We start from the raw sequence: 25,737 nt of genomic DNA, 5'->3' as shown, positions 1-25,737 counted from the left end.
AATGCCACTGATAATTACCTTAAAGGTGTGAAATTCGACTACTACCAATAGATACCTTTAAAAGTGAAATAACTATTCCTAGCTTTCAAAACTATTAGTTTATTCCTTGAGGAGGAAAAGGGTAAGTTCAGGAAAGTTAGAGAGGAGGAATTGATCACTCAGACCCTACAGTGAGAGCAATCCGACTGTTATGACAACGTTGGGAAAACAACCCATGTCCTCACAGTAGGAGATTCCTCTCATATTGGGGTACGCTACAAGATTGTGCTTGGATGTAATGGTTTGACTTGCTGATTCAGTTAAGTGGATACAGGTTGCTCACCTACCCCACCAATTGGACTGCCAGAAGTTTGTTTTCCTGTCCTTTCAATGCACTGCATTTGATCTGTGCAGTGGAGAAACTTAGCAACTAAAATCATAGGATTACATTATAAACTGAGAAAGAACTGTGCCATGAAATATTCTTGAATGGATGTTCGCAACTGTAGAGTAACAGCTTATTGTTTCAGTCATTAGTATCTGCATTAGAAGTGGCAAATGTTGAGATTTGTGACATATCTTGGCAGCACAATATAACTGCTGAATTTTTTGAAATCCGTAACAGTATTTGTGCTAGTGAAAGTGAAAGAAGCAGTGATGCCTATTCTGTGTCCAATAATATGAGGCATAGTTGGTCAAAGAAAAGAATCATTTATTCTGGACATCTTTCACATTCATATTTGGCCTTTTTTGGGCTAGTCATATATGCAAACCACTTTCCACCTTGTACTAAAACACTGCCTGTTACACTTATATATTATGATGATTTAAATTGCAAGATAGAAACACCCTACAAAAAATGAGGCCAAGACAACCATTGCCTAAACATGCAGACATGCAGAAAGAATGCATAATGGCTAGCTTTTGAATGTTTGTTGTTTTTCCTGCTTCAGTAAACACTTTTATGTACCTGTCTGTGCAAATGCCAAAGTTAGTATGTGCACAAGTGTGTGGGTATTTATGTGGGGGGTGGGGGTCCAAATTTTTTGATGTTGCTACTAATGTATGTAATCTAAAAGTATAAACAATGAAATAACTAATTTTAAATGTTCAATGTATAGTGAAGATCTGAACAGTGGACACACACACACACACACACAGACACAGACACAGACACAGACACACACAGAGAGAGAGAGAGAGAGAACACAAACAAGCACCACAACATTTTCTCAGTCCTGTGCTCCTAATTATACCACTTGACATGCAGCATCAGGACATTGTAGGTTTTGTGTGTGTGTGTGTGTGTGTGTGTGTGTTTTCCCGGGATGAGTTTATATTGTCACTTATTACATTTTTCATTTTCCTTCCTGGATTTTCCTGTCATGTGTTAATCTTAAAATCATTTGTTTTCATAGATTTCCAGAACCATGCATTTTAACTGTTACTTATCTTCACTGTGTCATTTTTGTTTCTGTTGTTGGAAATTTTTTCTCTCTCTCTTCTTTTGTGAATGTATAGTGATGAAATGTGTGCTCTGCTTCTTTAGCAACTAGTCATTAATAACATTTCATTGGTAACACTACTTCTGTTATTTTATATGGGTCAGTCATACTAACCTTCCACTGATTGCCATACTATTTATGTTCTCATATATTTTCATTGAAAATCAGAATATTGTGGAATCACACATCAAAATGCTTTCATTTAAATGACACAATATATGTCTCCTAATATGGCATCAAATACCATTGAAATAATAAATACAGCAATAATAATAATAATAATAATAATAATAATAATAAACTTATGATGTATTTTTAAAACAAACTTTTTTAAATTGCATCTGTTAGAGGGATCCAGTATTGGCTTTTGTCTTTTAAGCATTTTACATTTCAGTATAGTAAAATTTTATGTCCCTAGTTTTCTTCCATTCATCTGAAAAACATGTATGTGTGTCCAAACAGGTGCAAGAGCAGTGGATGTAGGTGATGTGACAGAGCGGAAAGCTCTTCGAGAACGCCTGAAGTGCAAGAGCTTCCGATGGTATCTTGAAAATATATATCCTGAGTCCCAGATGCCACTTGATTACTACTACCTGGGAGAGGTTTGTACTTAATCAGAGCTAATCTTGCAACTTTGATAATGTTAATAGAGTAGTATAATAGTAGTTAACCTGAAAAGTACGATGTCGTTAGTTTATTAGGAATGGTTTTTACATTCTTGAGTGCAACATGGTTGCACTGTATTCATTGGATCACAATACTGAGCTGCTTCCTGTTGTGCTGCCATAGTGTTCAACCTAGGTTGAGTGATGGTGAACAAACAGTCTGATTTCTTATTTTTGAGTGCTTTCATCAGTTATAATGACCCACATTAAAGTGGCCATTCTGCTGCACATATTTTTACTAAGAATGCTTGATATATTTTTTATTTACTTATTTTTATGGCTTGAAAATTGTGTAACCAATTTATTTATCTACCGTATTTACTCGAATCTAAACCGCACTCAAATCTAAGCCACACCTGCAAAATGGGACTCGAAATCAAGGAAAAAAAATTTCCCGAATCTAAGCCGCACCTGAAATTTGAGACTCGAAATTCAAGGGGAGAGAAAAGTTTTAGGCCCCACCCAAATCGAAACAAAGTTGGTCCATTGTAATATGAGACACAATTTAGGTTGAACAGCTATAGGAGTTTGGTTCGAGTCGTAAGCTTAGCAGTTAAGCTTTACCAGGTAGCCATTGCTATGCATCAGGCGCTCCATCCATATTTATACGGATACCCTTCCGTTTTCACGTGCTTCGTCTGGTTTGAATTGATTGCTTATTTTTCTTTGAACTGATAAGTGCCGTTCTCTTTGTTATACGTGTTTACGTCACTCTAAGCTGAAAATGCATTACTGTACTGTGTCGTGCATTGTTTGTCACATTCTGATAATGAGTGTTTACAGCCTGTCGCCGCTCGCATCATGGCTTGCTTTTGTGCATGCTACCGCCACTTACAATTAAAAAAGAGAGAGAGAGAGAGAGAGAGAGAGAGAGAGAGAGAGAGAGAGAGAGGAATCGTCTCATTATCGAAACAATGGCAAGAGACTGCTATTTGTTGTTACTTACACTGCTGCTTTCTTTGATAATGATCAACAAGAACCAAATAATAGACTGTGTTTGATAGAAGATGTTCTGAATGAGAGTTTAGTGAAAATTTTTCTCTGTTTGAAAATCTTTGCAGACGCCTCTTTAGTACATTACATTCTGCACAGAAATCAGAGTCATCTTAGCTTTAAAATCTACTCAATTGCCGTGTTTCTTTTGTGACTTTATCACTATTAGGCATAAGAATAATACGAATATAAACATTACTTGATATGTATATTCTTCCACGTTTGCTGTTGTGTCATTCTAGTTTCGTAGTTTATTAGGCAGACAGGATTTAAATGAGATAGCAGCAAACACGAAAGAATACATGGTAAAATGTTTATATTCGTATTATTCTTATGGTGAAGAGAATACTGCATGTGATTCACAATTCATAAAAGTTCCTATTAGCGACAGGTAGGAAAAAATTCAGAATGTAGAGTTGGCCATATTGACAAACATCACAAACAGTCTTGACAGTCAGATTTTTGTAGTGCATTGAAATGATGCGACATTCGATGATGAACAATACGGAATTTGTATTTACTTCGTTGGATAAAGTATGAAAATGCAGTGGCCGAAACTCAGGGTGGAGGAAAAAGCTCGTCTTCCACCTTTTTTTTTTTTTCTTAAATTTATTTACTGACACAGAGGTTTTGGCGCCAGTATTTTATCTTTGTGCCTACAAAGCATGCCTGTGTAGCGCTACATATATACGACGGCAGAAGTTAGTTGTGGCGGCAGCTACCAACATTTTTCAGAACTTCTGCTTACTTTGCACTCGATTCTAAGCTGCAGGCGATTTTTTGGATTACAAAAACCAGAAAAAAAGTGCGGCTTAGATTCGAGTAAATACAATAATTGCTTTGGAACTGCTGCTGTGTCTGCATTTACATATGATTGCAATGGGAGATGTTTGTGTAGGAAGAATGAGCTGCTATTTCTTGTTTGCATTAATGGAATAGCTTTTACATTGATGGAAAATTCAGAGTATGACATTTCTAGATTTATTTGTGGATATCTATTTATTCACCTTTTCACAGTGGATGCAACAGATCGAATTGTGTACTGAAAGTGTATAATTTTCCTTTATTGATTTCTGGTTGTGAAATTTATTTTATTGCAATAATTATGCACTAAACGTATCTTTCAGTAATAAATTAATTTTTCTGTCCAATAAGAATAAATTACAAAAGGGTGATGAAACGTGCATTTTTTAATTTTTCATGTAGTTTCCCTCCTCATTAGGCTTCGTGTTTTGACAACACTATTGTTGTTCTAATCTTCTCATTTTATCACTACCCTTTCCTGGGGAACTGTGATGTAGAGACTTAAATTTTGGACAATTTGCATTTAGTACTGTTGTGTCAAATATGCATTGCAGAATAATTACCACTCATTTCTGAGCATCATAATTAAATATAATGTGTATGACTAGACATTTCTATTGAACAGTGAGCACATTTCTTTTGATAACATAAAAAAATCACAGCTGATGATGGCTTGGTGTAGCAGGTACAAATTGTTTCAGATTTTGTTGACATTGGGTCAGTGTGTTTTTTGTAGGCTCAAAAGTCAATTTTATGTATTTATTTATTTGTCTGTATTTGTGGGACCACCAGGGGCAAAGCTTCTTGGTCATGGACTGAGTCAGCGCATAGTTTACAGAATTATGATAACAATACTTACAAAGAAAATTAATAAAACATTTAAAATTTTTGAGAGCATCAGTAAATAAATAACACAAGGAGGAAATTTCTCAACTACTGTGAGGAACTTCTGCACTGGATAAAAAGAATGTGCCACCAAGAAACTTTGTAACTAGGGTTTGAACACTTCGGTTTCATCACCGTTTTTTTAGTTCTGTTGCAAACCTGTTGAACATGAAACCTGCTAAATAGTACACACCTTTCTGTATGTTGATTAAGTGCAAACCATTGTGTTGTTGTTGTTCATTGAATGAAATGTGCAATTCCTTCTGCACAAGTCAGTATTGTCAACAACAAATTATGTAACGATGGAGTATACGAGGTCTGTTCAAAAAATATCAGAACATTCGTAATTTCTTGCCAATTGTGTGTTGGGGCAAAATGCAGTTGCATCCCTGCACAGGCCTATATTTAGCGTGTAACTGCCGGAAGTTTCTTTGTTATGTATCTGTTAGTTATTGTTGATTGCTGTACTGAGTAGAACATTGTCACACAGTTTGTAAATTTTGAGATAACAGAGTTAGAGGAGCAACGCATCCTCATTAAATTTTGCAAGAAATTCAAGAAAACATTTTCAGAGACACACTAAGTGATGCAGGAAGCCTAATGTGCTGAATGCTTAAGACATATTTAGTGTTATGAATAATTCACATGGTTTAAAAATGGCCAGACGGAAGTTAAAGACAAAACTTTTTCAGGATGCCCTTCAACTTCTACTGATGACACTCATGTCAAGTATGTCAACAAAATTGTGCATTATTTACTCGTTCGGCATATACAAAGGCAATCATTCTTACATTAATTACAATATACTATGGTAACAATACTCTTTACAGGTGCTCTTATAATACTATACAACATTTACAAATACTCTCCAACCACTTACCAAAGGCTGAGCCACTGAGTCTGTGTACATCTTTCAAATCACCATCATATTCATACACTTTACACACGAGTAAATGGTCCATTGTTTGGATTTCACCACACACACATTCAGGACTGTCCTACAGGCCCCATTTCTTCATTAGTTGCTTGCATCTGCAGACACCTGTTCTTAGGCGGTTCAAAGTTGTTCACAGTTTCCTTGGGAGGTTGAGTCCTCCAATCTTCTTGTTGGAGGCGTCCACCAAATTGCAGTTCTTGTGCGCACTTGCAGCCCATAGTTCCTTCCAAGTTGTTTTCAGTTGAAGCCTTGAAGCTCTTTGCCGATTTTCCAGAAAGCTGTCCTGGATTTAAGCCTGTTTGTAGCTGTTAGATCTTCCTGGATAGGGATGTCCAGATTGTCTAGGATTTTTTAGTATGTTCTTAGGCTAGCTGTGACTGCCTGATATCAGGGGGCGCTATGTTGGCTAGGACAGGGAGCCAGGCACAGGGAGTGGTCCTGAGTGTTCCCGAGGTTATTCACATATTCTCCCTCAGCTGGACATCCACTTTAGCTATGTGTACATTTCTCATCCAGACTGGTGAGCAGTAGTGAGCTATGCTGTAAACAAGAGCTAGTGCTGATGTCCTCAGAGTGCTCACCCCACAACCCCATGTTGTTCCAGCCAGTTTCGAGAGGATAGCATTGCAGAATTTTAGTCTCTGTTTTGTGTTTTCTAGGTGTGCATTGTATGTTAGAGCGCTATCTAGTTTCACACCCAAACATTTAGGCTTATTCTTCTGTCTGATCTGCTGTCCATTCATAGAAAGCTGTAATTCTGTATGTGCTTTTCTGTTGTTAAGATGCATTATTGTGCTGGTTGGGGTTTGGGTGTAGGTGCCACTTGGAGTAATATGTGTTCAGGACTTCCAAGTCTGCATTCATTGTTTCATCGAGATCATTGAAATTTTTATTTTGGTATGCAATAGCCAGGTCATCAGCGTGTGCAAATTTACGTGATTTGGTTTCTGGCATGTCAGCTATATACAAGTTGAAGAGAGCAGTTGCTAGTGCCGAACTCTGTGGCAGACCATTATTCAGAACCATGCTCTTGCTGTTTGTGCCATGAAGTGAGACTTTGATTTTCCTGCCTGTTAACGTGTTCTTGAGTGGTGTGTAGGTGTGTCTGCATTTTATGATTCTAGTTAGCTTGAACAATAGCCCTTCGATCCACATTGTATCATAAGCTGATGTAAGATCTGTGAGAACCAATCCAGTTTTCATCTTGTTTTGGAAGCCTTTCTCTATGTTGGTTGTAAGGGACAGCACTCGATTGCAACAATTTCTGCTTGCTCAGAAACCGGCCTGGTATGTTGGAAGGTTGGCGTCAATTTACAGAGCTAATCTAGTCAGTAATATTCTCTCAAACAATTTATAGGAGGTACATAGCAGGGATATTGGTCTGTAGTTCTTTGGGTTATCTCCGGTCTTTCAGGGTTTCATCACAGTGATGACTTTTGCTTCTTTCCAAATCTTGGGGAGAGCACCCGTATTGGTACATTCCATGCAGAGTTTTGCAAGCCACCTTCTTCCTAGAGTTCCCAGTTCCTTCAAGAATTCTGGCAGGATCTCATCAGGTCCGGTTGCTTTTCTTTCTTCATTAGCTTCAGAGCTTGAGTAATCTCTTCTGTCTCCACTTCTTTCACAATGTCCATGTTGGTTGGATTATTGACTAATAAATTGTTCATGTTTCGGGAAACCTCTTTCTTTTCACCTGCCTTTAGTTGGATTTTGGAGGAGTGTTTCAGGACGGCTGATATCTCAGAAGCACTTGTGCCAAGAGACGGCCTCTGAGGCACTGTAGTACTGCCTAATTTCCTCGACAGACCCCAGCTCTTTCAGCTAGAATGGGTGAAATTTAGATTTTCCATTGCCTCTTTCCATCTACTCCTTTGTTCCTCATTCATAGCGTTTATCAGTTGGTACGGAGTCTCAATGTCCCCACACTTCTCAAATTCCTCCACTAGTGTTTCGCACTCTTTCGTCCAACAGGGGTTGTATTCCTTCCTTGACCTTCATGGAATAGCATTTAAGGCTCCTTATGTACCAGTTTACTGACTCTTTTGTAGTTCTCAGGTTTCGGTGGTATCCGATTTATTGTCTTCTTGACATAGGATCGGTTTTTATTCCAGTCAGCTTTCCTGAGGTTTCAGCGGGGGATTGGAGGGCTTCTTATGACTGGGATTGACAGTCCAATCTCTACTATTACTGGGTTGTGCTGGCTCTGTGGAAAAGCCTTAAGGACTCTCCTCGTTGCTTGCACGGGTATGCCTGTTGCTCCACGTATGATGAAGGTCAGGTTGGGTGTGGATGTTGTGCCCCAAGCCTTTGATTTGAAGGTCACTTTGTCCTTACAGTCGAACAGGAAGTGTAGGTCCTGGTTGTCTGCCCAGTCATTCAGTCCAATACCTTCATCTGTGGAACTCTGGTAGTCCCATCTGGTATGTTGGGAGTTAAAATTGCCAGCATAAACTGCTGGGTGGTTAACCTTGGGCAAGATATCCATGGACCATTTCTGTGTTGGAGGTTTATAGGCATTATACAATTTCAGTTCTCCAGTTTTATGCCTATTGTGTGTTCTGGTGCCATTTTTGTGTCTAAGATATCATTCTTCACTAGGGTGGCCACACCACATTTGCCGTGGCCATTGTAGCTTATGTTAGTGAAACCAGGTATTTTGAGTTGGTTGATATTCATCTGTGAGGTGGGTCTCTTGTAGAAATAAGACACTTACTCGTTCTCTCGCTAAGATTTTTTCAAGGATTTCTCCCTTTGTCCTTGTGTAGCCTTCTATGTCGAAATGACATGCATTCAGTCTCTTCGTGTCAGAATTCCATGCATGCTCCATTTGCCTTTGTGTGGGCCGGGAGGCATTAGTGCATACAGCTGCTGTAGCTATGTAGACTTTTTGCTGTTGTCCCATGTTACTGCATTGTGTGGGGTTCACCTTCTATGAGGCTGTCTACATGTTGTACCCCAAAAAAAATTGTGCATGCCAATCAAAGATTGATTGTCCAAGAGCCTGCAGAAGAATAGACCATTTCAGTTGGATCATGTCATAAAATCCTTACACAGCACCTCGGAATGCATCGTGCTGCAGCCAAGTTCATCCCCTAGCTTGTGAGTCAAGACCAGAAAGATCTTGGCATCACAATCTGCGAAGAGCTTTTTGATCGCACAAATGAGAACGAGATGTTCCTTAAGAGGATCGTAACTGGTGACAAGACGTGGGTCTATGGTTATGATGTTGAGACCTAGATTCAGTCATCACGATGGGTCGGGAAAAGTTCTCCAAGACCAAAAAAAGATTTTGTTATCAGGTCAAATGTCAAAGCCAGGCTAATAGTTTTCTTTGTCTTTGAAAGATTAATTCAATGTGAATCCTTGCTACAGGGACAAACCATTTATAGTTGGTACTATCGGGACGTGTTGCGATGTCTGTGAGAAAATGTGAGAAGCAAATGGCCTGAAATGTGGTGAGACAATTCACGGCTCTTGCATCACGATAATGCACCTGCACATTCATTCTTGACTATTGCACAAAAAACGAAATCACTGTGCTGCCTCATCCTCCTTATTCTCTAGACCTGGCCCTTGCAGTTTTTTTTTAATTTCCAAAGTTGAAACCCCATTGAATGGATGACTATTTGCAATGATAGATGAGATAAAAGAGAAACTGCAGGCGGCACTTTGTGCAGTCCAGCAGGAGGCATACCAAGACTGCTTCCGGAAGTGGGAACGGAATTGGGAGCAGTGTATCAGTTGTAGAGCAGTATTTTGAAGTAGACCGTGCACAATAAGTAAAAGGTAAGTAAAGAAAAAATTTGTGGACGAAGTTCCAGAATTTTTTGAACTGACCTCGTATGTACAGGGATGACAGAGTTAGAATTCAAAAATACCTCAGCAACAGCCTCTAAAATTAATGAAATACTTAACTAGTAATCTTTCTCACAGAACTCTAAATGCAACCTTAAATATCACAGTGGGTAGTAATCCCTGTTAAATTATAATGCTGGTGTGAAACATGGAACCATACAATTCGTACAGGCTGTATTCATCACTATCAGCATATATTCCATCGTTCTCGGCAGCTTCCATTATTGGTTACACTGCAGCTGGTACCAAATAGTTATCAGAGGACTTTTATAGATAGTAAATTTAAGACATTTGTCATCTTTATAGATCTATGCCATAAATAATAATTAATGAAAACGAACAGTTAAATTAAGACCTTTACTTGAATAAAGCTACATTATAGTGACTGCATCAACATTCTTTTTGTTGTTTACAGTTTGCAAAAAAGAAATTCTGTTCAAGTTGGAGTAAAAGTCTTTGCCACAATAAATGCACATAATAGTCTATTTTTATGATATCTGTGTTTGGAAACTAGATTCATCCATGAGGAGAGAAAATTTGCAACAACATGAAAACATTCCGGAGAACACACTATAATCTGAAAAATACTGATTTGACAAAAATCTGGCTTAAACTGTACGTGGGAAAGAAACAAAATTTGCTGGAGAATATAAAATCAGTTTTTCTAACCTCATGGAATATAGGTTATTTAGCCATAATTCAAATTATTTGCAATAGTCCAACTTTCTTGTATTTACTCACCCTTTTCTGAATAAGTTAATGTACAAAGCTATCACTGTTATGGGTTTAAAAGTCAACTTTTTTCCCACTTAAGGTGAGAAATGCAGAAACGCAGAACTGCCTCGATACGTTGGGACGGAAAGGAGGAGAGAAAGTTGGAATGAGTTACTGCCATGGTCTTGGAGGCAATCAGGTGAAGTATATTTCAACATTATTGAGAACATCAACTTTGTGAAGTGCCATCTCTGATGTTATTGTAAAAATGTAATAAGCATATTCTGTGTTACAGCATACTACAAACATTTGTTTAAAAAGTGTATGCTTTTTAAAAGAACTGCATTAAATTTTTCTTCCTGCAGGTATTCGCGTACACGAAACGTCAGCAAATTATGTCTGATGACAACTGCCTAGATGCATCGAGTCGCAAGGGACCTGTGATGCTTGTCCGTTGCCACGGTATGGGTGGTAACCAGGCATGGGTTTATCATACACAGGTGAGGATGGAGGTACATCCATGGCTTATGTTTCCCAGGTGTCATTGTGAACTGTTTATACCTCGCAGTGTAATGTCTGCATATAACTGTTAAGAACTCCCGCTGACAACTCATACTTCAGTTAGGTGTAAATATATCAAGGTGCTGTTTTTGCTTAGGCAGATCACATAATGTGGCAATTTTTCTGTCATGTACAAGCCGTTATTAATATTCGTAAGAGCCAAATTATGGAAGCAACTTTTTTTGTGGTTCTGTAAAATTTGATCTGTGACATTGGAATGAACCTTTGGAGAGGACATCAGTAACATGACATGTTTAACTGATCAAATACAAAAAAGATAACACCAATGCTAACCCCTGTCCTATTGTCAGGAAAGAAGATCTTGCAAACATCTGCCTACCATATCACATGCCAACAAATACATAATTCAGGCAAGGTTTGTGTGCTTATTATTATGATGATCATATCAAATGCTCAAAATGTTAACTTAGAACTTTGATAAGAATTATGCAGTGATTCTGAACGGACCATACTGTACATTGAATGTCACCTAGGCTTGTTGCAGTATGGGCCCGTGTTATATAGCAAGTCATGTCTTCAGCAGTCATTGGCATAGAGATTGTATTTTAATTTTCCTCGCTGATAAAAGTCTTGAAGAGTTAAGTTTGGTGAGTGTACGGACCATTTAGTGTGTCCTGAACGAATGATCCAACAGTATCAAAATGCTATGTTTAGATGATCTGTGATTATCTGTGTGAATAGGATGGGAGATGCATTATTTTGATACCATAAGTCATCTTACATCATGTGAATTGCCTGATGTGTAGGGAATGTCTTCCAATAACTGCAGTAGCATATCTCTTAGGAAGTGTAGGTACTTTATCAACAAAATGGAGACCAATGAAATGATTCATTACAGATGTTGCCAGACTAAGGTGTTTTTATCCACTTCTTTTAAGCCAGTGTGAAATTTTTACAAAATATTTTATGAAAGCACACACATTACATTGTCAGATTTTATAAAACAGCTTTTATAAAAGATGTTTATCAAGGTTATAGGTGCAGGGAAGTGGTTGATGCTTAAGTGCTTTTTCAAACTTCTGACTGCTGAATACTAACTCACATTTTTTATCTTAGTATGCTTATGTTTACTGTCTCAATGGTTAGCAAATAGACACTCATGTGTCATGTTCGATTTGAACTAAACCTCCTCCCTCTCCATCAATCTTCAATCCATCTTCCTTTTCATCTGCTTTTGACACCATTCCTCACAAGTTACTTCTAATCAAATCGCTTGCCTATGGAGTACCACCTCAGTTGTGCAGCTAGATTTATTGTTACCTGTCAGAAAGGTCACCGTTCATAGTAGTTGATGGAAAGTCTTTGAGAGCAACAGAAGAGATATTTGGTGTTTCCCAAGGAAGTGTTACAGGCCCTCTGTTGTTTCTGAATATTTATAAATGAATTAGGAGACAATCTGAGCAGCCCTCTTAGACCGTCTGCAGATAATCTGTCATGTATCATCTAGTAAAATCATAAGAAGATCAGAACGAATTGCAAAATAATTAGGTAATAAATGTATATGGTGCAAAAAGTAGCAATTGATTCTAAATAATGAAAAGTGTGAAGTCATCCACATGATCATTAAAAGCAATCCATTAAATTTTGGCCACATAATAAATCTCTCAAATCTAAAGGCTGTCAATTCAACTAAATGCACGCAGACTTTACAATTAAGAATGACCCAACTTTGAATGATCATGTAGAATATATCGTTGGAAAGGCGAGCTGAAGACTGCATTTTATTGGCAGAATGCTTGGAAGAATATTACTGAAGAGACTGCTTACAGTACCCTTGTCTGTTCTCTTCCGGAATGTTGCTGTGCAGCAGTAGACCTGTACCAGATACAATTGGTGGAGGTCATCAAAAAAACTTCAAAGGAGGTCATCATTTTGTATTATTGTGACATAGGTGTGTGTGTGTGTGTGTGTGTGTGTGTGTGTGTGTGTGTGTGTGTGTGTGTCAGATATGAACATGAGTTGGGGTGGCAATCGTTAAAACAGAAGGGTTTTTGTTTGTTGACACCTGCCTACATAGGGAGAAATGATCATTGTAATAAAATAAGGGAACGGAGCTAGCATGGAAAGATTTAAGTGTGTGTTCTTCTTTCGCATTATTTGAGAGTGGAATGTGTTGAGAAATAGTGTGAAAGTGGTTCAGTGAACCCTCTGCCAGACGCAGTAGTATGAATTGCAGAGTAGACATGCCCTGCACCCTACCTTTAATCTGGCTTCAGTATTAATACAGATAATTTTTGGACAAAGCTTTCAGTAATGTGTAGTGGTTCTGTCTTTCATTGTTCATACAGCTTATGGTTAAAGTGAAACTAATATGTAGATATTATTATTTCCAGGATCGGACAATCAAGCATGTGAACACGGGGCACTGCTTGTCAAAACCGGATCCACGGGACCAGAGCCAACCTTTGCTGCTGCCATGTGACGGTTCCCTTGGACAGCAGTGGATAATGAAGGGAAAGTTTCGCTGGCAGGCCTCACGGTAGCGACAGTAGAAGGGATGAATCTGACACCACGCACAGGCTGCCACCTGATGCCTTCCAGTGTGTGCTACAAGCTTACACTAAAACTGAAAAAAGCAATCCTACCTGCAGTCGGTACTCATGGCAGATCTGCAACAGAAAGAACAACTGTGAAATATTGACAAACGTACACTCTGCTGTTTCAGTATTTCTGTTGACTGCCTGTGCAGCTGTTATATGTGCCTGAAGTATTCTGACGTGTGATGGTAAATACTTATGTTTTTACACTCCGTGTGTGCCTCATCCTTCTCAGTTTAACTGGATTGGAGACTGCATTTTCTGATACTCAAAATTACAGAAGTGGTTTTGGAGGGGAAAAGACTTCTTATGGCTGGAGTCTACAGAAGCTGTATTTGGCAAATGGATATAATGGTGATTTTCTGCATCATCAACAATGTGCAAAGGAAACTGATGACTGTGTAGCAGCACAAAGCCAGAAGCTCGTCGCAGTGGAAGGCCACTCCCTGCTCCATATCTATTGAACATTTTAATTGAAAATTTTGTACTTAATAGCATTGGGCATTGGTAATTCTACTGTCAACACAATCTCATTATTAAGTGGAAAATCTAAAGTGACAAATACAATTTATAATGTGATAAAAGGTGTGAATATTAAGATTGAATTTCATGTTGTGTTATTTAATCTTCATGAATGAAATGTGTGTGCCAAGTGCACTTTTCCATGAACATAACAAATAAATTTATGTGGGACTTGTTATTTTTATGCAAATATTAATTATTGATCTGATTGTTAAAAATAACTAAAACAATCTTTCTATTTCTGAGATGTAATCACTGGAACAGTAATATTCTGGTCATACCTAAAAAGCGTAAAAGTGCTTCCTCATGCACATTCACTTTACATTTTTTGGAAGTGATAAGCTGTGTTGGGGAGGAAAAACGTGTCTCAGTCACAAATTGTGTGGCAGATCTGTATGTATGTTGTAAAATGATCTATGCTGGACTTCCACACATTTTGGGCACATTATTACAGCATAAAAGTTGTTCTAAAACTATCCCCAAATCTCGTCTGCATGTGCTGGAGAAGGAAATGTTTAAAACCTTATACATAATTGTTTTAAAATTTTCATTAATGTTCCTCCATCAGAGAACTACAGCAGCAAGTTAGTTTGGTATGGTTGAATCTTGTATTGGTTGAGAAAAAATAATAATAAAAATTGACGGGAAGCAATATTTTAAATTTTAGTCAGAATACAGACTGACTTTGAAACATATCAGTAAAAGTAGCAGTCGTTATTGGTTACAACTGTGAAATCTGTATCTGTCAGCAATAAAAGTTTTTGAAAATTGTCATAAACACTCTAATCAAATGAGCTGAGTTGATAGCATTGAAAATGAGGTTCACTGACCATATTAAAGTAGATAACAAGTCCTCTTATCAGCTGTGACTCAGTTAATACATATAAAGCAAAATTTTGAAACCACATAAGTGTTAAAGGACATATAGAAAATAACAGGCAGTGCCTAGAAACAGAATGCTAAATTTTATAAAATGTTTGAGAAACTGTGGCAGAGTCAAAAGTAATGGAATTCAGTTATTGGGTACCTGTTATTTATGTATTTGTTAACCTTTCTTGATGCAATATTGTGGGACATTGGCTCTTTTTTTTAATTATGTAGTTCACATTCTGGTACTCTTTCTCCGTATGCTATTGTTCCTTAAAACAAAGTTCAGAATGTAATATTGTTTACTGTATTGCATGGTTGTCGAACTTTATTAATTCAGATTCAACTGCTGAAGTAGGTGCCCTTCATCTATTGAAAATAATTTGTTACTTATAACTCCTGTACAGCATAAGTGAAGGATATATCTGTAAATGTAAAAAGGTATTTACATCAACATTGGTCATAAGTATTTGAATATTGTAATGGAAATGCCATGGCTTTGTTTTGATGGGCAGTGATACTTAATTGAAGAAGTCCTCATACCTCTTGCATTTAAATATGGATTGAAATCCAAGTATTAATACCAGAAAATATATACAGAATTATTAGACTATGGCATGCAAATATACAACATGAAAACATTTAATGCTCAGAAAATAGAATGTTGAAAACTGTTCCTTCATTTGTGATTATCAACGAAGATGGTCACTAAAGTGTCTCTGGAGACTGGATCTTGCCACAAATGTTTCACTGCAGCCAGAACTGGGCACTCCACTGAACAGTTCCATTAAGAACAATGAAACTGTTATTCATAGTTCTTGTTTTCTGCAGTCACAGATAAGTTATTTTGCAAAGAACTTAGCTGAAATTATAGTGTAGTATTCTTTTTTACTATTTTTATGGTTATTTACAAAGACAGATACACAAATGATATATTTTTTAAAGCTTACATGTTACAGACTGTAATGGTTGTTTTGTGAATTTGGTATGGATGTCAGTATTATGTAATGCTTATTTAATTGGCCTGTTTATTTTTTCTTCTTTTTATTTGTCCCAACATTCCACAAATACTGTTAAAGCTCCACAAGAGCAGGTATTATCACATTTGTTGTGTTACATGCACTTTATTAAATTAATAAAATGTTGATATTTTTTGAATAAATTATTGTATAGCTTTCTTTATTTCAGGTGGTATACGCAAAAGGTGCAAGGAATATTTTGCAGTAATGGCTGTAAGAGGATAAAGGAAAACATTATTTTGTATATATTTAGACCTGTCCATACAAATATTGTATGAAAGTGCCCGAGTTTGTCCTACAATTTTTGAACTAACTCTTGAATAGAAAGTGCTGTGAGGAAATAGCTGTATTTCCTGATAAAAATCATTCACATCAGTCTGCAACACTCAGTAAATTCAGACACTTCAGAGCAGTAACTTCAAACTTTAAATTTCCATACAAGTCAATGATCTATACTAATTAACTCTTAACTAGTATCATATGATTTTGTAACAAGGTGTCTGTCAGGCTCCAGAAGTTAAAGTAACTACCAAATTATACTATATTGTTATAACTTTTTTTGTTTATTGGAACTGGCTAGTTACAACATATATTGTCAAACATATGACAGGAAAAAAATGTAAAATGTTAATCATAAGGAGAGTATTACAGAAAAAAATGCAAGTAGTGTCCCAAAAACGTGAACTTCCCCACAATTCTCAAAAATCTAGAACTACACTTTTAATAATTAATTCTATCACATGCCAGTCTTTCATAAACAACTGAGAATGAGAAACAGAAACCAATTTTCTGGAAAATTTCAAGGATAGGTTCATATTTTAATGTTAACTTTACAGTGTGTTAGAGACCACAATTTTCCTTGTGACATAATACACTATTTCTTTTCTCGAACAGTGGAAAATTCAGGATGGAATGTAATAATATTATGAGAAGGAAAGATGCTGAGGCGCAGATAGGCACAACAAAAAGACCCACTATTATAGCTTTCGGGCATTAAGGTCTTTGTCAACAATAGACACACATATGCACATGCACACACACACCCACACCCATGCAAATGCAACTCTCACACATGACTGCAGTCTCAGGCAACTGAAGTGTGGTTTCAGTTGCCTGAGACTGCAGTCGTGTGTGTGTGTGTGTGTGTGTGTGTGTGTGTGTGTGTGTGTGTGTGTTGTTGACAAAGGCCTTAATGGCCAAAAGCTATAATAATGAGTCTTTTGGTTGTGCCTATCTGCGGCTCAGCATCTCCACTATATGGTGAGTAGCAACTTTCCTTCTCATAATACAATTTCTTTTCTTATATATTCAAATTATGTATGTCACACTTGCAGCTAACATTTTTAAAATATAAAATGTGTCACACATAGTGAATGTTTATAAAACACACATGTAGTAATATTATGAAAAGGATAGTTGCTACTCACAATATAATGAAGATGCTGAGTCGCAGATAGGTACAACAAAAAGACTGCCAGGAAGTGAGCTTTCGGCCAATGTGGCCTTCATCAGAAATAGACAAAACACACACACACACACACACACACACACACACACACACACACACACACACAAAAACCACAGTCGCTGGTGGCTGAGGCCTAAGTGCGAGCAGCAGCATGTATGATGAGAGAGGCAACTGGGTGATGTGGATAAGGAGGCGGCTGGGGCAGGGAGGGGGATGGACACCAGGGTAGGGTAGGGTAGGGTAGGGTAGGGTAGGGTAGGGTAGTGCTGCTTGTGAGACTGGACAGGGAGGAGGTGGAGAGAGGGTAGGGCAGCTAAGTGCAGACGGGAGGTTAGATGGAGGGCAGAGGGGGAGGAGGGCACAGCAGAACAGGAGAGAAGTAAAAAGACAGTGGAGGTGCATTGGTGGAAAAGAGGGTTGTGTAATGATGGAGTGGGAACAGGGAAGTGGTTAGATGTGTAAGGACAATTCCAGCACTACACAGCTCTCTATTCCAACAATGATCCGTCAGTGTTTTTCCTTCTCTTCTGTACCGCTACCACCACACCTCCCTCCATCTAACCACCCAAATGCACCTTCAACAAAGCTCTTTTTGGCAAAAAGCTCTCTTTGTGACAGTATTTTCATTGTGCCTATCTACGACTCAGCATCTCCACTATATGGAGAGAAGCAACTATCCTTTTGACATTGTTACATTCCATCCTAGATTTCCCATTGCTTAAAACACACATGTATTATGTTTGTTGTTTATCAGCAACACACTTTCCACAATTTTTTTTGTGCAATACGAGCTGTTCGGTTTGCCGCAGTTCTGATGTGGGTGCTTTGTTCTTTTCTTTGAGTTTAGAGTTCCAAAAGTAGTATGTTTTACGAATCTCAGAAAATGCAAGCCTCTGAGATCTGACGTTCCTTATGATCTTTAGAATACTCCTCATGCGAAATGTTAATTAGAGACTCTTCATCTCAGTAATCCTTCAATGTGTTTGTTGATATGCCAGTGACTACAAGAGTTCTTATAAAATAGTGTCTGGTCATTTTCTTAACTTGAGAGTAGGCTTGATGAATTAAAGCATTAACACTGCACCCTACATCAATAATGGTAAAAAATATTGCTGTTACCAACTTTTTGAGTTTTCTGCTTGATGCATAGTTCGAACTCTTCTTGACTAGCCCATCAACATTAGCCATAGTTAAATTTTAAAAAAAATTTAACTCTGGCTTATTGGTGTTTGGATTACCTGTCGTGCAGTAGTGCATGTAAGATGCCAATATCACTGCTGTTGTCTTCTTCAGTATGTAAAGAAAGTAAAGTAAAGTAATGTTCTTTGCAAAGCATAATCAGAAGACTTCTTTGCACATCTCTTAATTGTTTGAAACTGTGGTGGGATCTCTCTCTTGTTTTTCTTCATAGTTCTTGCAAATGTGAGCTCTATTTTCAAAAGCTTATTGACACGTAAAAGTTCAGTAGAGCTGTCTGCTACGACATTTCAGCATGTCTTTTCAGTTGGTCTGGTAAGCTTCAGAACGAACTCTGTAGGAGATACTAAATTTCTGTTACCTGTGGAGAGTTTTTATCCATCACGGCCTTTCCTGAATAAAGTTAACCTTTATGTAAGAACTTTGTCCTGGTGCCTGTCATACATAATCTTTAATATGTACATTGCTGTTTGTCGTGATACATTATAGCTTTCGGTTGAAGCGTTCTTCAGCAAACAAAACACACACACACATTCACACAAGCAAGCACACCTCATGCACATGGCTGCTACCACTGGCAGCTCCAACTGGAATGTGACTGTCATGTGAACAGTCATCTAGAGTGAGACAGGGAAGGGGGACGGACAGTGGGATATGGGTTGGGTGGTGGGGGGGATGGGGAGAAGAGTGTTGTTTGGCAGGTTTTGCAGGGACCAGACTGCCAGGTGCAGCATCAAGAAGTGGGTTGTGGAGAGGGGGGTGGAGGGGAGAACAGGGAGTGGAAAAGGAGAGGATCATCGAATGGGAAAGGATGGGTGGCTACACTGGCAGAGTGTGGCCCACAAAGAGGGTGAGGAAATGTGAAAAATGAGGTGGTGATAGGACAAGCGGGCAGAAACTGTTGGGTGCAGGGTATGGGGACAGTAGGTTACCATAGGCCAGGCTAATTTTGGGAGTGGAGAATGTGTTTTAAGGATAACCCCCATCTGTGAAGTTCAGAAAAGGAGGAGGTGGAGGGAAGGATCCACATGGCCCAGGTTGTGAAGCAGCCATTGAAATCAAGCACATTATGTTCAGCTGCATGTTGTGCCATAGGGTGGTCTACTTTGCTTTTGGCTACAGTTTGGCAGTGGCTGTTTTTGCTGATGGACAGATGGTTGGTTGTCATACCAATATAAAAAGCTGTGCAGTGGTTGCAGCAACGCTGGTATACAACATGGCAACTTTTACAGGTGGCCCCCTTGGGTGGGACAACATAGTCCTGTGACATTACCGGAATAGTTAGTGGTGGGTGGGTGGATTGGGTAGGTCTTGCACCTGGAGCTCACAGGAACATGATCCCTCTGGCAAGGGGTTGGGATTGGCAGTGGCATAGGGATGGACTAGGATTTTGTGGAGGTTGGGTGGGCAACACGACGACACTTTGGGTGGGGTGGGAAGTATCTTGGGTAGGAAGCCCATCATTTCAGCCATGATGATAGGTAATCTAAGCCCTGACAAAGGAAGTGGTTCAGTTTGTAACCTCCCCCTCACTTATCGACCTTAATGACAGTGAAAAATTAAACCGCGTGTACCTAATGGAAATTTGGGAAAAGCAATCGTCACCGAAGTTAATCTGTCGGTAAAGAGCGAGGAAAGGGTTACATCTAAATGAAGGAAAAATGCAAATGAAACTGGTGGAAATTAATTTTGAAAAGGGGTAAAGTTAATAAAGAAAGTAAATGTGTGGCCGTTACATTAACAATTAACTAGCGGTAATTAGATATTTGAGATTTGGGGGAAATTACGGTCGCCAGTCCTAAGGACAATTACTATAGTAACTGAAAAAGAAAGGTTATTACATATATAATTAGCACTAGAAGCGTGGCAACTGAAGGTTGACACGTGTAGTGTGAAAACTGAAAGTTTGTCAGAAGTAATAAATTTCGCTACACTCTGACTTAATTTAGCAAAAGAATTAATAAAACCGGAAAATCGAAAGTTAATTTAGTGACTGAAGTTAATAGCGAGCTTTCTTTCTGAAGCACATCGAAATCCAGTAAAATATGGTTAGTCTTGGACTACCTCAACAATCATTTCAAAAGCAACTTGACTCTACGCAATTTAGAAACAAGAGATTTAACTTTGAACTTGAATTAAATGATTCTGAACAATTAACAATAGTAAAATTTAGTACGTACCAAGCTGAGCTGCAGTCACAGGTAAGCTAAAATATGCTAACAAAACTCGCACTCTTAATTTGTGCTCGTGTAACCTAAATATTGTAGCCAGCTATGATTACTTTAACTGAACTTTGAAATTAAAGCAGTGAAATCTAATTATATTATTTTAATGCTGGCGTTTGAATTTCAACGACACTCGGGTTCATTTCGGAAAAGGAAGGGACCCTGCTTGGCAATGCAATTGGGACAATGAGCAACAAAGGTTCATGCTAAGTTGCTGTAATTTTGCGAGGCAAATGGAACAATTTGAAAAGCTGAGGTCTGCCATACAGTTCTGAAACTTTACGTGCTTTTAGTTTTCCTTGTTGGTTGATTGAAGGTTTGAAGCCGTCGATCGAGGAGGTGGCGACAGTCACTCATTGTCGGCCGTCGCTGTTGCAGAAGCTGGATGTTGGCGCGCCTTCTTCTCGACACGGGCACCAGACGAAACGGGCTCTTGATGTGCACCAGCTAATGCTTCCCGTCCGCGACACCATGTCAGAAACTATCATCGCAAGTCGAGCGCAATTACATGCTGCCAAACCCCGAAAGCGCGGCAACTCGCGGGAGCGTCACACAACACACCTGCTCCACTGCACTACTCCAGCCAGACTCCCTCTATGCTCTGCCCGCACTCCACGCGGCAGAGTTCACTACCAAAGATCCTACACACTTTGATTCTTCACACGACCCATCGATGTAATCGTTCGATAGCAGTTTTCCCTAGGCAAGACCCAGCGTAAAAATACAAATAATATTTACGAAACAAACCAATTATACATCGACATAAGTGCATAAATATATATATACAAACAGTAAAACAATTACAATATATAAAGAGACAGAAATGTCATATCTTGAGGTAACAAAACAAGGAAAAAAAATAATAGTACAATAGATGAAAATAGGAGGATATGCATTTCCGGCGTTACAAGTTGTTCCAGTTCGGGGTGGCATTCTTTTTATGGCTGGCTCTCGGAGTTGGTGGGAGGATTGGGTGCATGTGGGGAAATGGCATGGGAGATCTCGTTTGTGGACTTGGTCCAAACCCCCTCTTTCTGTCTTATAATCAGGATCAATATCATTTCAAGATTAGGTTCAGATTTTCTCAGAACTGATTGAAAAATCAGTTGGTTCAGGTTGTTGTGAATGGTGATACAGATGTGGTAGTGCACATTAATTATGATGCACTGTCAGTAATAAGTATGGTGTATTGTACATAATTATCACTATAAACACAAATTGTTGGTAAATTCGTTGGACCTTTAATAATCTGGTATATATCTGTAAGACTTCAAATCAAATTTACTACATATTTACTTATGGTTAAATTGGACAAACTGCACCCCACCTTCACTGCAAGGAGCCAGCATTGCATCTGAAGGGTACTTGGAGGGAAAAGTCGAAATGACCTCAGAATGGGAGGAGATGGGTACCATGAAGATCAACAGCCGTCTCACAAATGTGATGCCAGTTAAGGCTTAAATTAAATCTTTCCCAGCTTACTGAACTTCCAGCAAATTACTCCCTAGCCATTGTCAATGAGCAGCTACTGACTATTGTGTGGTTGATGGTATCATCCTGCCATTGTTGTGCTCCCATATCACCATGCCTTATCCTTTGTCATTGTTTTCCCTCTGCACACATTGTGCCTACTTGACTTCTGATGGATTGGTCGCCACAATTTACTCATCTACAGGCCACTGCATTTTTTGAGGATGCTGCTACGTTAATTTCATTAGCTTATTTTATGGACTTGTTCCAGAAGGAACTAGTCTGTTTAGCAACATAAGTATTAGTGGATGTTATTCAAAGCCATTTTCTAAATTCTTTTGCAATGGCTGATGTATCAGGATAGTGAGGGCAAACATAAATTACTTTCCTTCTAGACTTGCTCTTCACTGCACTGTCACTCCATTGTAATAATGTCCACTCTCGCACAGTGTTTTCTGAGTGTAGGTCATTCTGAGTCCTACATAACTTTCAAAGCCTTCGGGAGTTGTCAGATAATAATTTGATGTGAACATTAGACTTACCTTATCCATAATTCGTGGTTGTTTGTCTTGTGATCCTTCCTAAATAATATGAGAAACCTGCAGCTTCTAGTTGTGTTCCTTCTGTAAATAAGGGAAGAATTAAAGATAACAACTTGCAGTATAATTGAGTCATTGGATTTGTTGACTGTCGTGTAAAAAAGACTGAGAATGTTGCTAGCTTTCAGATAAATCCCTCTTCAGAGGTGAGAGAGAGAGCTATTGCTATATTATAGTCACAACAATTTATCTGTGCAGGTGTATGTGTACTGTGTTAGCTCTGAAAAAATATTAATTTAAAAGCTAACTATATTCTCAGTTTTATGCATGTGTTGGTCAGCCATATGGTGAGGTATTACCTTTACTCGTCTCATTATTTATCTGGCACCAAACATTTTCCTTCAGTGATTTAAATAAATGATTCAGTTGGTAGAGCAGGTTCTTAGTGTCCAGTACAATTCTTAACTCCACTGTATTGTGGTCTTAAAGGACCGTATGCATCAATGGTAAAAGATGGTAGTGTTTAAAGGGGTGCAGTTAAAGATCCATATTTTTCAGTTTTCAGTATGTGCCAAGACTGTGGCACCACAGTGTGTATGATGGGGAAGGATACAAGTAAGGACAGCATGCTTTTTTTTCCATTTCCTATGTGGACTTGAGGCATCTTCCATATGTCTGTCAGTAGTTACCACTTTATAATTATCCAAGAAAGCTGAGCTGAAAACTTAGAGAAGACTTAGGAATTGGTTGTGGGATGTTCAAAGAGATGGAAGTGGGGGGTGGGGGTGTCATATCACTGAGACCACAAGATGAGAGAGAGGGGTGCTCTCTTAACGTAGGGTTGGAGTGACTTTCCAACTCCATATTTTTCTTCCCTTCCAGCTACCCCAAACTAATTCCTCTTGCACACCTAAAAAAAGAAAGCTATTGTTCAGAAAGATAGGAACATTGTTTTTCTACTTCAAGTGTTTGTGCTGGCATCTTGAAGTGAAGCAGCAGTACTACTATTCATGCAGCCCAAGTTGGGGCTTCTGACACTTGGTGTGGTGGCTGATGGGAACAACTGTAAATGATTCTGCAATTTACAGTCGCTTCCATCAGGTTCTGTGCAGAGTGTCAACTTGGACTGCACAAATATTGGAGGAAGAATTGGCATTGTGGTCTGAGCTGCCAGTGTATGTGATCATAGGTGTGCTGGCTTGTGTATGATTGGTGTGTGTGCCTCTCTTTCTTTTTCTGACAAAGGCTTTGGCTCAAAGCTGATGTGTGTCTTTTAATTGTGCCTATCTGCAACTTAACATGTATGTCTTTTCCTTGCATTTTAGAAGACAAATTTTTCATTTCATATACTTACATCTTGTAGTTTGAACTATCTGTCACAGCTAGAACTTAGTATCACTGTGAGACTGTGCATTTGTACACAACATATTCTTTATCAAAGAGAATGTAATGGCAGGATAGAAACTTATGGAAGGTGACCATTGTGTTTTGCTCACCATTAAGAGGAATTCTTACCCTTTCCTGCACTGGAAGTTAGCATCCTTTTTCAAAACCATATTATAAGGAAGCTTTATTCTTAACTGATAACTTTGAATCTCAGGGAGGGAAGCGCTTAGCATTGCCCATACAGAAACCTACTAAAGCTGGAAATGTCAGGCCTTTGTACATCTGCACTTATAATTGCCAATCACTTGCGGATGAATGTGGACTAAGTAAAACTGAGGAGGAAGTGGAGAAAATCAAATGGTCTGTTAGTCTGAGTGAAGTATGTGTTAAAGGGGAACAATATGTGAAATAAGGAAACATTCTGTACTGTTTAGAAGAATTGGATGAGTGAATAAATGGTGTGGGGTTCCTAAATAAATAAGAGTGTAAACTGATAAGGTATCAGTAATAGAAGGAACTTCAAATGGGATAGCATGGATTATTATGAAAATATCAAAGAGATAAAAGATAAAAATAGTGCAACTGAATGCTCCTAGTGCAAGCCATTCTGCCAATGACTTAGAAGCATTTTATGAGGAAGTAAAATACATACACAGTAAAGGAGGGGATTGTCACTTTAAACTGATAATTTGGGTTGGGGATTTAAAGTTAGTATTTAAAATATACCCTATATGTTTCTCTAGGCTGCCAGGGAATCAATAGAAATGAGAAGTGGAAGGTTTGTTCGGTTTGCTGAAAAGAGTAATTTATTCATTATGAACATCTTTTTTTATGAAATGCCTTAATAGAAAAATGGACTCGGGAGAAGACCAAATCATGAGACTCTGAATGGAATAGATTTTTTTATTGCAAACAAAAACAAACTATTGAAAGATGTTTCAGTTTTAAAACAATTTAATACTGGTAGTGACCACATACTGATAAGAGTGTAAGTAGAAATGAACAGGCAATGAGAGAAGGAAACTAATATCAGTGAAAAAACTGTCACCACCACAGACAAATCAAGTGAAAAGGAACTTGCATGGACTTAAGATGAGATTGTAACAGTCAACAGAAGAAAACTGGTGGTAACAATAATGAAAACTATGGAATTATAGGAATCATAGTTACTAAACAACCAGGGAAGTCAAAGACTGAAACCAGGAGTGTTGTCTTAAGAGTGATGAGAAATGAAAATTAAAACATCTTGTAACCTCCCTCTTACCAATCGGCCTATCCTGCTTACGATATAAAATATGACTGTGGATCACGTGTATGGCTAATGGATTTTTTCTAATTGGTTAAGGCTATCTTTCCCAAAGAAGTGATCCCAATAAGTAGGAGGAAAGTATGCTAAAAATAAAAAGTAATTAAACCGAACAGGGCTATAATTTGGAAAATGAAAGTTATTTTGTGCATTCACTCACGAGAAACACTGGACAGAAAAGGGGTACCACTGATCATGAACCCAAAAGTTACACTAATGAACGAAAAGGAAATAAATAACGGTCGCCATCCCACTAGGGCAATTTACATCCAAAATCCTGTA

At 38.3% G+C, this 25,737-nt stretch overlaps 1 protein-coding gene across 3 annotated transcripts in view; it reads left to right on the top strand.

Annotated features, from left to right (window-relative positions):
• The window catches only part of LOC124591468 (polypeptide N-acetylgalactosaminyltransferase 5), a 209,368-nt gene extending 193,361 nt beyond the window's left edge, over positions 1–16,007 (top strand). For all 3 annotated transcript variants that reach the window (XM_047131736.1, XM_047131735.1, XM_047131733.1), the window contains exons 8-11: positions 1,947–2,086; positions 10,438–10,536; positions 10,703–10,837; positions 13,253–16,007. In XM_047131736.1, the coding sequence (XP_046987692.1) occupies positions 1,947–2,086; positions 10,438–10,536; positions 10,703–10,837; positions 13,253–13,402 (524 nt within the window). In that variant the 3' untranslated portion in view covers positions 13,403–16,007. The remainder of the gene's footprint in view (positions 1–1,946; positions 2,087–10,437; positions 10,537–10,702; positions 10,838–13,252) is intronic.
• The last annotated feature ends 9,730 nt before the right edge of the window (positions 16,008–25,737 follow it).

This window comes from Schistocerca americana, chromosome 2 (assembly GCF_021461395.2).
Source record: "Schistocerca americana isolate TAMUIC-IGC-003095 chromosome 2, iqSchAmer2.1, whole genome shotgun sequence".
Taxonomy (NCBI): Eukaryota; Metazoa; Arthropoda; class Insecta; order Orthoptera; family Acrididae; genus Schistocerca; species Schistocerca americana.
The sequence above is the reverse complement of the archived record's forward strand: the minus strand, read 5'-3'. Positions and strand labels throughout refer to the sequence as shown.